Source organism: Helicoverpa zea, chromosome 10 (assembly GCF_022581195.2).
Source record: "Helicoverpa zea isolate HzStark_Cry1AcR chromosome 10, ilHelZeax1.1, whole genome shotgun sequence".
Taxonomy (NCBI): domain Eukaryota; kingdom Metazoa; phylum Arthropoda; class Insecta; order Lepidoptera; family Noctuidae; genus Helicoverpa; species Helicoverpa zea.
This window is the reverse complement of record NC_061461.1, coordinates 6,350,430-6,363,886: the sequence shown is the minus strand read 5'-3', so window position 1 is coordinate 6,363,886 and position 13,457 is coordinate 6,350,430. Positions and strand designations below refer to the sequence as shown.

Genomic DNA, 13,457 nt, shown 5'->3' with positions numbered 1-13,457 from the left:
GCCAGCGGTTTCACCCGCATCCCGTGGGAACTACTTGCCGTACCGGGATAAAAAGTAGCCTATAGCCTTCCTCGATAAATGGGCTATCTAACACTGAAAGAAATTTTCAAATCGGACCAGTAGTTCCTGAGATTAGCGCGTTCAAACAAACAAACTCTTCAGCTTTATAATATTAGCATAGATATTTTATAGACTGGTTTTGTAATTCCAAGCGTTTGATAGATAGGAATATAAATTAAAATGCAACCATGTATCTGTTTTATTGAATACCTGCTCTTCTAACAGATTATGACCTGCTATTCTAAATAGGAATTTGGTTTTTTATCTATCTACCTACCTAATGTTTCAAAAGCACTATGCTTAACAAATTCAAGCACAAAAAAAATGTGCATAACTTGAACCTTATGTTCAAGAGCAGAGAGTTTACATTAGCATTAAAAGTTGACGAGTACTGGGAATATTTGACGAGTATCCGTACAAATCAGACGACTATTGGTACAAATCGCCCTTTTTTTACTTTTGCCTTAATAAGTATATAAACCCATCAAAATGATTAAAAAAACATTAGTTACATAGAATAAGGAATAAATACTCTATCACGTCATGCAAAAATTTTCATTTTCTATTGAATATTGAACACACAGTAGCGCTTCAAAGTCAGTGATTTCCGAAATCCGACGACTATTGGTACGTTTACCTTACCGCGTATGAAATCGCCGCTAGAGGCGCTTGTGTAGTGTGAGGTCTACGAAACGTCAAATGACACCGTTTTTTTACGCGCGCGGGCTTATATTTCTAACTAAATTAATATTGCGAATATTTAACAACACTTTACATTAATTATGGCAAATACAGATTACGGATCTACAAATGTCACTGCTTTGACACACTTTTATCTTTCGGAAACTTATGTCCGTCTTTGTTTTTCGAGCAAAACGGCACTGCGCAACACTGTGGCATCGCTAATACGTTCACACTATAGTTCTATTGTATTAAATATGATCTAATATAATCATCTAATGTAGATATAAGTTTTGGCGCTCATAATACGAACTTTGATTGCCGTAGTTTAGGACCTCACGCTACGGTCGCACCATCTGATCTGGTGACACAAAAAACGGTAGCCCCCATTGGGCCATTGTTTCGCGTGCCGTGTGGCATGTGGCACCGTCTTGTTGAAACCACATGTCAGGCATGTCCAATTCTTCCATTTTGGGCAAAAAAAAAAACATATATTGGAAGAAGTGCGCGATGCACTCTCTTAACCGAGCATGCATTTTGATAGTAAAATTCAATAATTTGCAAGCGTTGTTCGTTCGTAAGTCGATCCATGGTTAAATTATAGACCAAACTGAACAAGTTTGACAATGACACAAGACACGATTCACGCGTGATCTATCAAAAACAGTGTTGCCAAAAAGAAGAAGCAAAAAAATCATCCGTTATAATACCTCTATATAGGTAAGTATTCGTTATTTAAAGATATGAAACTGGTAACAAAATGCAAGAGACTTTATAAAATCTTTCCTATGTTACGAGGCTATTTCTCACAGCCGGCTGTTATTAAGAACTACACACTGTGAAATGAATTGCAGCTGCTAAGAATGAAATGTTCTTCTTTCAACTACAAATGTGGTTCAATGTGTACAAAGATGATAGTTAAGTGCACCTGTTTATATTGTACCACTTAGAATAAAAGGTACTTTAACATCTACCTGAGTTAGAAACCAAGAAGCCTCAACTATGCGCATGATTTACTATAAGTATTGTTTTACACTTTCTAAAAACATGATATGCCAGTCACTTTTGCCATCGATATCGCTTGAACACAAACCATTCGCACATCAAGCATTACCTACTGAAAACTTATTTTCTTTATCATATGAGACAAAAGTTTGTTATGTAGAAAAAAAAAACAGACTTTCCAATTCTTCTCTAGGAACTATCAATAGATAAGACCCTTCCACTAACCTTCAAAGGTGTAAAGTATTCTCTTGGGAGCCGCGTCCGCTCAAAATCTAGCCGACATTGTCTTAAAGGGTAACTTGGTAAAGTTTCGGGTCGAGAGACACCTATGAATTCCAATGCCCGTCGAAATTTGAGTACTTTGATAGGCTACGTGACACATAAGTACTTCTCTGTGATAAGTATGTATGTAGATACTAAGGGAAAATAAAGTCAGCAATATTCCCAACATTTATTTATTACAATAGATATACCTACTTATTGTTAAATTGAAATAGGTTCATACAGCTAACGAGTTTTTACAATTCAAGTTTCTACGATACGGGAACAAAATAATATAATACTTATACTTATGTACCAACAAAACAATTCATAAAGTTTGACTTAAAAATATGCCAAAGGCAATTTCAATGCAGTCGCACCAAAAGCCTCTGTACTGTGCCAAAACAACAAGATGCACATAAAATATAGTCCTAGTTACGCCCAATCCCAATGCAATCCCAACGAACATTAGTATGCATTCGACACTACGACCATCTGCCCCTAGCTACACGCAGACATCTGTAATATTAACCCTGATAATAAAATCGATATACTCAAAGCAGTGAATTGTAAAGCAAAATGCACTTCTTAAGGTGAAAGATCCCTTCGTTATGGATAGAGCGGAAGGTATTGCTATGCCCTTACTGAGAAAGCCATTTTAATTCTGAAGCTTTGTTTTTTTCTACGATAATTCTCAAACAATCCGCAAAGCAAAGTGCATGTAACATAATTATACTTAGATACCTACAATCTGACAGACATAGACAAAGATACCTACGTATACGTATTAAAGATTCGAGAAAATGGCAACACAGGAAAGCCTGCAGGTTTCCGCGCAATTTACTTCTCCACTGACATGTGAAGTTGCTGTAAAGGAGATTGGGCAAGAATGTATGAAGTTTGGTCCAAATGTCCACCACGAACGAGACCTATATAATTAAATACTCCACTTAATTTAGAGTAACTTTTACTAAGAAAGTAAAAAAAAAAACCGGCCAAGTGCGAGTCGGACTCGTGCACGAAGGGTTCCGTAAATTACAGTTAAATCAACCTATCTCAAAAACTATAAGAGATACTTTGATCAAACCAAAAATCGTTGAAAGAGTTAATTAGCATGCATCACCTCTATTTTTTTTAGATTTTATACCCCATAGTTATAAAAATAGAGGGGGGGGGACATACTTTTTACGACTTTGAGAGCTGATATCTCAAAAACCGTTCACTTTAAGAAAAATGTTTTTTAGAAAACTTTATATCATTTTAAAAGACCTTTCCATTGATACCCCACACGGGTATGTACATCGAAAAAAAAAATTTAATCCCTCAGTTACATGTATGGGGGGCCCCACCCCCAATTCTTTTTTTTACTATTTAGTGTCATATTTTTGTAGCGGTTCATACAACACATATTCCCATCAAATTTCATCACTGTAGTACTTATAGTTTCCGAGTAAATCGGCTGTGACAGACGGACAGACGGACAGACGGACAGACGGACATGACGAAACTATAAGGGTTCCGTTTTTGCCATTTTGGCTACGGAACCCTAAAAAACAATGCCAAAAAAAGTTATAGCCAAAAATGTATTCTTAATTTTCGGTAGTTTTTGTATGTTATCATTATTATTTTTTATTTTATTCCACTTCCATTTCCCCACTTTATCTAAAACTAAGATGAGTAAGACACATTTGCATATAAACAGCCCATATTTTTTTACCCGATGGATGTACAAACCACTAACCAATTGAGGCGCCAGAAGTGCTTGAATATACTCAGCGGTGCCTGGATCTAAGAAAGTTCGATGTAACTGGTGGTGTCTTCTCTTTAATAATGAACAATTCTATTTTATCAGAAGTTACAGAAAGTACGAAAATCGAACATCACGAAAAGTAATTGAAAAAATGAAATTGAAAAAATCTATAAAATGTTTTATTTGATTTTGCTATAACTTTTTTCTGGCATTATATATTTTTTTACTTTCATAACAAAAAATGTTCTAAATTTAACGGGCTATCTAGCCATATAGGTCTCGTTCGTGGTGGACATTTGGACCGGAATCGCCCATTGTCCTTTATGATCTTACGTTGAATATTGAAGCTAACATTTTATCCAAATGGAAATTAATTTTAGAGATATTAATTACTACACAAACTAGAGGTACATACGCATGACAATTTTCATTTGGTGACTTGGTTGCTAAGAAAAAATCTACATTACGTTGTTAGGAGAATGGTTTTTGCCTTACACAGCCAATTTTGTTAAAAACAAGTCCTGTTTTACCAGTGAGCTTCTACTGATTAAAGTTGTCGTCTTAAATAAACTGTCTCGTGTTGTGATATTTTCTCAAAATGAACGAGAAACTTAAGCATAGAGGTGCCGTACTTGCATGTTCGCTGTAATGAAATGGAGTGCTTTGCTTAAACGAGATAAGAGCTCGTGTAAACTATTTCACTTTTTCTTACTAATTTCATAAAATATCTCGCTCATATTAATTTGATTCGTGATTTTTTCGATGTAGTGAATATGAACTTCTAGGTATATAGATACCTAAATTCAGCTAAAGTAATTTATAAAATTATTGAAAATCAGTCTCACAAAATGAAAATACAAAAATAACTTAATTTAATTTTTAATCTAGTCATCTGTCGTGTGCACAAATTCAACGAAAACATGTTACATAATTAATTTAGATAATTAAAATCTTAAGTATTTACAGTATTGTATCAAAGGCAATTCATCAAGCGAATGTCTCTAGCAAGCGATGCCACAGAATAGGTTATTTGATTGATAGCGCTAATTACTTCACACTACGTCACAGTAATAATTTGAATCAAAATACAGAGCAATTTAACTAATGAACCCAAAAATATATCAATGTTTATTTTGTTACATTCAAGAATTTCAGGTTTACATTGTATTCAATACACTGAATTTCAGTCATACAAACATGTACCTATCGTTTCTGAGTATACTCCATTCATTCATACATGAACCCACCCACCAGACAAATCTATCAACGTAAAGATAAAAAGCATAGCATAAACAAACTGGTAATGAGAGCACATAACATCTACCTACTCAAGGGTTACAATGCCAATATTATAATAGTACCAATTTAGAAATCTAATTGGACACAGTCGAGAACAATGTTCAGATTTAGTAACCGAACAAATGAATGAAGAGATACAATGGGTGCTAGCTGTGTATAACATTATGTGAAGTATTATTATTATACATACGAGGCGTAAGTGGTCGAGTCTCCTCAAGCCAGTTGTTAAGGACCGTCCGCACGATTGTCAACGAGGCTTGAAGTCTGTCGACGAGACTCGACCTAACTACGTTTTGTTTAGGCTCTATTATTTAAAATCTTAATTAAAACAACGTTAAAAACGTTCATCCTAAATTTTAGCATATAATTTGTACAATATTTTGGCTAAAACTAATAATATTTGGTAACAATTCCGTCAAAATAAAAGCTAAGTGTTACATTGAAACTTTTCTATTTCAGGCCTAATAACTTTTTGAAAGCTTTTCTAAATTCAATATTGAAAATGGTATAAATTAATGGATTTACTGTTGAGTTGGCATACCCTAACCACGTGATTACATTAATGAGCCTTAGACTAGGACAACAAGATGAGCAAAAGGGTAATATTAAATACATTAGGAAAAATGGAAGCCAACAGACAACAAATACACCCATAATGATCCCGAGAGTCCTCGCAGCACGGCGCTCCTTAGACAGGGAGATCTTTTGCTTTTGTTCAATGAACTGATTTACTACGTCGCCGCTTTTATTGACACTGGCCAACAAAGGCTTCTCCTGCTTCTTATTCTTGTGGCTCATTTTCTTCAAAGAACCAACTACTTTCGTTTTATAACTTCCACAACTACCTGGTGAAACGTCTGCTTGCATCTGGTGCATATTCGATTCAATCGTTTGACGCGCAACTGGATCATTCAGTAACAGAAAAGGTACAAAGAAGTTTTTCTTTATATCTATAAATGCTTTTCTCTGACATCTTTTAATACTCGCTCCACTGTCGGATTCATTGTCTGAATCGTCTCTATTTTCTTGGCTTTCTTCTTGACTTTGTATTACCAACACCGGATTTTTGTTTTGAATGCGCGTTACTAGGACTCGTTTTCTTAATCTCTTTCTTGCGGCTATGTATATTTTGATATACACTATTGTCATAATAAGAAGAGGAATAAAGAATGATCCGAGCGATGAATACACGACATAACCGGGTTCTGAGGTCAACTGACAAGGAGTATCTGCGGTAAACTCATTTGGCCAATCATTCCAACCCAAAATAGGTGGTGAACTTATTAACAAAGACAGGATCCATACTCCAATTATTTGGTACACTACTCTTTCCAATGTCCTCTTATTAGCGTAATTAATTGGATCTGTTATTGCCCAGTATCTGTCGAGAGCTATAGCACACAAGTTCAGGATCGACGAAGTGCACGACATTATATCACAAGTTAGCCACATTTTACACAATTGTTTGCCCCACAACCATCGTCCTAATGTCATGTACGCAACATTTAACGGCATCACTAACACTGCCACTGCTAAATCGGCTGCTGCTAACGACACAATAAAAAAGTTTTGCACTATTCTCAAGGGTTTATATGTGAAAACTCCAAGTATTACCAGGATGTTTCCAAAAACAGTTCCTGCTATAACTATGACCAACATCACTATTGTAGTTAATGCTTCCCATCCTGGGACGGCTATTTCAAAGCCAAAACTTGAGTTGTAGAGAAGGTTAGTCGAATAACATTCTGTTCCCAACGACAAATTGTATAAGGAATCATTATTGTTGAATGAAGAAGCATTATAGACGTAATAATAGTCTACATTAATCAAAATGTCATTCATAGCGCTAAAATATAATGATTCTCTAAAATATGCGCAAAAGTATCTTTAATTAATTTTCCATCTTTGTCACTCGGGAACCGAAAACATAGTAGACCCTCGTTTTTCATTTATTACACAAAAGTTGATTGTTCTCCTTTGCCGTTAATTAATTAAAGAATCAAATGAATACATTTTTACTATACACTTTTGGTATTTTTGAAAAACAATAGCTGCAGAATCGAATAATTCTTTGCAGCCAAACGGTTCGTATGAGACTGGAGACCTAGGGGACTTTTAAAGTCGACCCACATAGCGGAGATACTTGTAAATAAACTACATGCATAGTTAACCGTGTATATCTAACGTGTGTTCTCACGACAGAGATACAAAGATCTTTGTATATAGCCATGTCAGTGTCGTGGACGCCTGGGGCAGTGTGAGAGCTTTCAGTCTATTTTTATACGACTACCTATCTAGAGCACCTTTCGTGGGATTACAGATGACCTGTAGATATAAGTATGTGGATATTATTTCTGCTGAAATTATAGTGCACCTATCGAATGTGAGAGTTAGATTAGGGTATAAATATTTTATTGTTTCGAGTATCTACGTTTCATGTAGGTACCTACTTACAAAGTTAAGATTTTTTTTGGAAACAGAACGTTACATAAGGGAACTATTCTACAAAATAAAATTCCTGAAAATATTTGATGATTTTTAGGGTTCCGTACCTCAAAAGGAAAAAACGGAACCCTTATAGCAGTGGTTCCCAAACCTATTTTGTCTACTGCCCACTTTGAGAATAAATATTTTTTTAGCGCCCCCCTTTTTTGGGGTTCCGTACGCAAAGGGTAAATCGGGACCCTATTGTTTTCGCTCATGAACGGTTCATGTTAGTTAGAGAGTTGAAATTTTCACAGATTAGATTTTTTGATATTTCTGTTGCCGCTATAACAACAAATACTGAAAACTAGAATAAAATAAATATTTTGGGGGGGCTCCTATACAACAAACATGTTTTTTTTTGCTCATTTTTGCTCTGGTACGGAACCCTTCGTGTGCGAGTTCGACTCGCACTAGGTCGGTTTTTCACCTATTTAAAAACCACTATAACTTCTTCGAAAATGTGTCTGTTGCCTTTTTATTTGTTTGTTTGTGTCTACTTTAATTACGAAACGAAGCGACAGACATTGATATGATTTTATTTTTTTGTATATTCAATAAAATAGGACAGATATATGAACTACGCGGAGAGAAATATAGAACCGAGTTTGAGCAATCTTTTAATTCATATTACTTAGTTGATGTTCACAATTTGTTGTTGAGAGTCGAAAGCTCATGCAGTCGTTGTCTAAGAGGCCTCCTAGCTAAATAAAATTACAAATCACCCCCCAGGCCTCTACACAACGCCCCCATTTTCTTTCTGGGTCTCTTACCGCCCCCCTTGAGACCTGCAGCGCCCACAAGGGGGCGTTATCGCCCACTTTGGGAAACACTGCCTTATAGGATCACTTTGTTGTCCGTCTGTCTGTCTGTCTGTCTGTCTGTCTGTCAAGACCCTTTATCTCAAAAACGCGTGAACGTATCAAGCTGAAATTCACATGAAATACTCAGGTCTATTGTCCCTTTAAGCTGGGAAAATATCAAACTTCTAAGCCTAGCCAATCAAAAGATACAGCCGATTATGTCGATATTTTCAACAAATTTTCGACACTCGCAAAGGAATCAAAACCTACAGGATACTTCCCGTAAACTCAGAGTCTTGAAATTTGGCACGAAGCATTGTCATATAATGCAAATACAGGAAAAATTTCGATAGCCACATTTTTTTAGTTATAAATTATAAAAAATATATTTTAATAAAATGAAACTTACTACCTTATTTCTCACGAACGAATAAAGGTATCAAATTGAAATTTATACCAAATACCTAGGTCTATTGTCCCTTTAGGCAGTGAAACAATCAAACTTCTAAGTTAACACGATCAAAAGATACAGCAGTTATACCGACACCTTAGACGAATTTCCGCCACACGCTAGGGAATCAAAACCTACAAGGTACTTCCCGTGAACTCAGAATCTTGAAATTCGGCACGAAGCAACGTTATATAGTAGAGATAAAGGAAAAATTGCGAAAATGATAAATTTGAAGTTACATAAAATATTAAAATATTATTTTTGCTTACATGACATAAAATATTTTTTAAATAATTATAAACTTACTACCTACCCTTTTTCACATGAACGCGTAGAGATATTAAAGTTGAAATTCATATCAAACACTTCTTAAATATAATTCAGCCTTTAAACTGTGAAAAAATTTAAATCATTCAAATGTCATTGGGCACCTTAGTATGGAAACCATACCCACGGCGGATACGAACGAAATATAGCGCAGTATAATGATAAAGGCTCTGATTTACTATGGCATTAGTCGCATCAATGTGAACCATGGGAATCAAGAGAAAATCAGGTGTAAACATCAAATATTTTCCTCATTTCAATGGGGAAATTTAAACGACCAAGTTTGACGGATTTGAGAAATCATTTCTTTGTAGTGAAAGAGTATACTCGCCGTTTATTTCCATTGTCATCAGGTCAGGATCTGATGATGGAAATCCTGAGAAATCGAGGGCAACTATCAGAAATTGTAGGCATGCATAGGATTAAAACTTGATTCTCAGATGTATGTCTGGTGATACTATCAAACAGTGAAGGTTTAGAGCTTACCTGATGATGGAGACGTGAGAAAGTCGAGAGAACTCCTCAACGGTATGTTTTAGTTACGTCGTGTTTGGGCTTATATTATTCGAATTGACAAGAACTTTTCACAAAAGTTAAAAATAAAAACTTTTTGCAAAAAAAAATACAACTTCTAAAAACAACAAAAAAACTGTTTATCGGTCTAGATCTCGGTGGTTAAATAAATATAGATGCATCCTCTAGACACCGACTTCTAGACCGATGCACCTAACATCTTTTTAATTTCTTTCTTGCTTTTGTTTTCTTGTTGCTTTTTTAGATTTGTTTGTAAAATGCTACAAAATAAAATAAAGCCGACTTTATAAAACAAAGAAAGGGGCAGAATTACACTTTTGTCAAGGCTCTAGAAACGTAAAGCCAGCAGCCCCGAATCCTACTCTCTAGCAGTCGTTGTTACAATTCGACAGTTACAAGTCGTCAGGCAGTTTCGAAAAAAACCTGAAACTGGGGCTCGTTAGGTGATGAATCCCTCAAAAATAAAAGATCCCATTAGTAGTGAATTCTCATCACCTAAAATAAAATAAGCTCCAACACAAGGTTACGTTATAAATTGTAAAGGAGTTCCCATAACTATATCTGATCTTTGCTATCGATCCCACAATGGCAGTCAAACCTATCTATGTGGAAAGTCTTCGCCAATACGAATAAAATAAGCCGTTCAGGAGTTCCCTCGACTCTCTGTAGTCTCCATAATCAAATCAGCTCCAAACCTTCATGGCCTTACTACAAAAACTTTAACAACTGTTTTACACTTGTCTAAAAAAAATGTGTCTCCAAAATGAACCTTATGTCAACGTCATAATTTGACATTTTTTTAGACAAGTCTTAAACTGACGTTAAAAAGTTTTTGTGGTAAGACGGTCACTGTTTACCAGTACCCTCAAAAATACACTCACATGTCTGGTTATGACTCGATGCGTGCCTACAATATTCAAGAGTTGCCCTCGATTTCTCAAGGTTTCCAGATCCTCATCAAATCCTGGCCATCCGAATTGGCATCTTCCTTCTTTATGAAAATTCTTTAACAATAAAAACTAGCATTGCAACCTGTACAATCCTCTGAAACTGCTTGTCTTTTATATTTTTCAAACGATCCTGGACATTCGTCTCCATGGAATTTTAATAAAATATTATATTCAAAGAAACGTCATACCATTCTCCACGATTTAAAACTACTTTGATTCATGTCCGCCACTTTTTACAAAGCGGGTCAGATATGCCCAATGACCTTTAAGACATAATTAGTTATTTTCAATCAAATTTCTGAATGATAATTCTGACTATAAAATGTTGTATATAAATAACTTCAATAAAATAACTTTTACAAGGTACTGGCCTACTATTTTAGTTATATTATAAAATAAAAAATATTAACCATTTTGACTCTCACGTAATTACCATAACTATGATTGTTCTAAACTGAACGGTTGGCGCGAGACTCACTTTTTATCTATACAGGATTTGTACGGAACCCTCAGTGCGCGAGTCCGACTCGCACTTGGCCGGTTTATTTTTAGACAAGAAGACTCGCGGCCGTGCGTGTCGGTCGGCGCGCTTCCTTTGGCCCGCTTTATTAGCAAAGATACCTTGTCGTGGTACCTACTCGTGTCGTTGAACCTTAACCAACCTAACTTCTAATTGAATAATCAGTTTCGCAAGACTGTCCTGTCATGTTTATAAGGTAGGTAAGGTATCTACTACGAAACTCCCCGGTTAGAATGTAAACTAACCTCAATTTGGGTTGTTAACAAAGTGCTTAGTTGGGTAGGGCTCGACATAACTAAAAATTAAATCATTTTAGGTTACCTACATCTATTCCTTTATGGTAGGTAAGCAGAGGTACCTATCTTAGTAAATAGATACCTCAAGTAGGTACTCTCTTGTGTAGATACTTAATTGTTTCCTTGTGTACATAGTTACATTGTTTACACCGTTATGAATGACCCCTATCTAACTACCGCTCTTTTATGCTCCTGCTCCACCTGCGTTAGCGTTAACGTTAATGTCAATGGCCAACTACACGTTACTTATTGCATTAAAAATGCGTGTTGGCTACACTTAGGTTACAATGCCGCAAGAGTTAATCCCTCATGAAGTAACGCGTTAACACACATTAAAGAGGTTAAACTTAGACACACAAAATAATTCTAAAAACTAAAGCTTTCTCATTTGACCATTCCATTATCGTGCTCGTAAAATGCAGTTACCGCTTAAACAAAGTATCTACACTCGTCCTTGCATGCGTGCAATGAGATGGCATTAATGTAGCCAACATCACTTAGCGTTCTAAGCTACGCACTAAAACCCTTTGATGTGTCCAAAAAACCGACACCCGAGTTATCGCTTAGCGTTTAATGCTATTAATAATGCCATTTGTATAAAATGCCATTAAAACGTTGGCCACATCTGCGTAACGCCAAAATTTTACGCGTTAAGACGCAGGTGGAGCAGGAGCATTATGTATACTTCCTTATGTAGTCCCTTATCTAATCCATAAGGCACCGACTACCACTATGTACTCTCTTAGGTACTACCTTACCTTATGAATTTCCAACCTTTGGTATCGGATAGATACAGTGGCGGATTTACCAATAGGCCAAGTAGGCCAGTGCCTAGGGCGGCAAATTTGGAAGGGCGGCAAATTTAGCTATTGTTTTTTTACAGTTTTTTTTTTAATAATTATACGAGTACACAATCCATATTACGAATAATAATTACTATAAAAAATAATTATAAACTATTAATAAGCGCACTGTAATAAACATATACTTAGGCTTATGTGATCATGAATTTTAAAATATTCCAATAGCGTTTCAATAAAAATAAATAAAAAAATTCGCTCGCTTCGCTCGCGGTTTTTTCATCATTTCTGGTTTACTCTGCGCTCTTCGAGTCCTCAATCTAATAAAAGTTAAAGCACCGAAGTAGCAAAAACAACTGACGCTCTTCGCTGACGATTTCTTTCTGTTTAGGAGGTGGAGGACTTTTGTGTCCCAAAACTCAAAAAATTTCGTGCTCGCTGCGCTCGCAACTTTTTCACTTTACACTGGTTTTTTTCAAACTTGTTTGAGTATTTTCGTGTTCCAAGACTCAAAAATTTCGCACAATTTGACAGTGATTTTTTCTAATTTGTTTAGGTATCATTGCGTCCCAAAATTCACAAATTTTGCGCTCGCTACGCTCGCGGCTTCTTCTCTTTGCAGTGTTTTTTTCACACTTGTTTGGGTACTTCTGTGTCCCAAAACTAAAAAATTTCGCGCTCGCTCCGCTCGCGACTTTTTCACTTTACGGCGGATTTTTTTTAACTCGTTTTGGTACTATACTGTTCCAAAACTTTTTTTTTTTGAGTTTTGGAGATTTCTACACGATTTTTAAGTACCTGCTTCAATTACAATTTTAGTCCGTGATTATATTTTGTCTTTTTTTTTTGGGTGCTCAATAGGTAGTCCGCCCCGGGTGCCACCCGATGCCACGTCGCCACTGATCATAGCACCCGAACGAATGAACCGATTTCAATTTAGTTTTTTTTTTTGTATTACAGGTGTTTTACGGGCAAGCGTTCTCAGACATGTTTGATGAAAATCGGCTGAGCCGTTTAAAATTTACAGAGCTTATACGCTTTAAAGTCGCTGTCAAATAAACTTGTTAGGTCAACATTAAACTTTTCGGTACATAGTGGGTTGCAAAAATAATCTAGTAGGTAACTGACAGAAATATCATTAAGTTCACAATCATTAGGGGCCTACTAGCGGCAAATTTGTAAATCCGCCATTGGATAGATATAACATAAAAAAGTAATAATAAAACGATTTTTTAC

At 35.8% G+C, this 13,457-nt stretch overlaps 1 protein-coding gene across 1 annotated transcript; it reads right to left on the bottom strand.

Annotated features, from left to right (window-relative positions):
* Window positions 1–5,506: 5,506 nt before the first annotated feature.
* On the bottom strand, window positions 5,507–6,898 carry LOC124634137 (octopamine receptor-like). The gene is made up of 2 exons (XM_047169561.1): window positions 6,049–6,898; window positions 5,507–5,958 (listed from the first exon to the last, which is right to left on the bottom strand). Exons 1-2 carry the CDS (start codon window positions 6,896–6,898, stop codon window positions 5,507–5,509), a joined length of 1,302 nt encoding a protein of 433 aa, XP_047025517.1.
* Window positions 6,899–13,457: the final 6,559 nt, after the last annotated feature.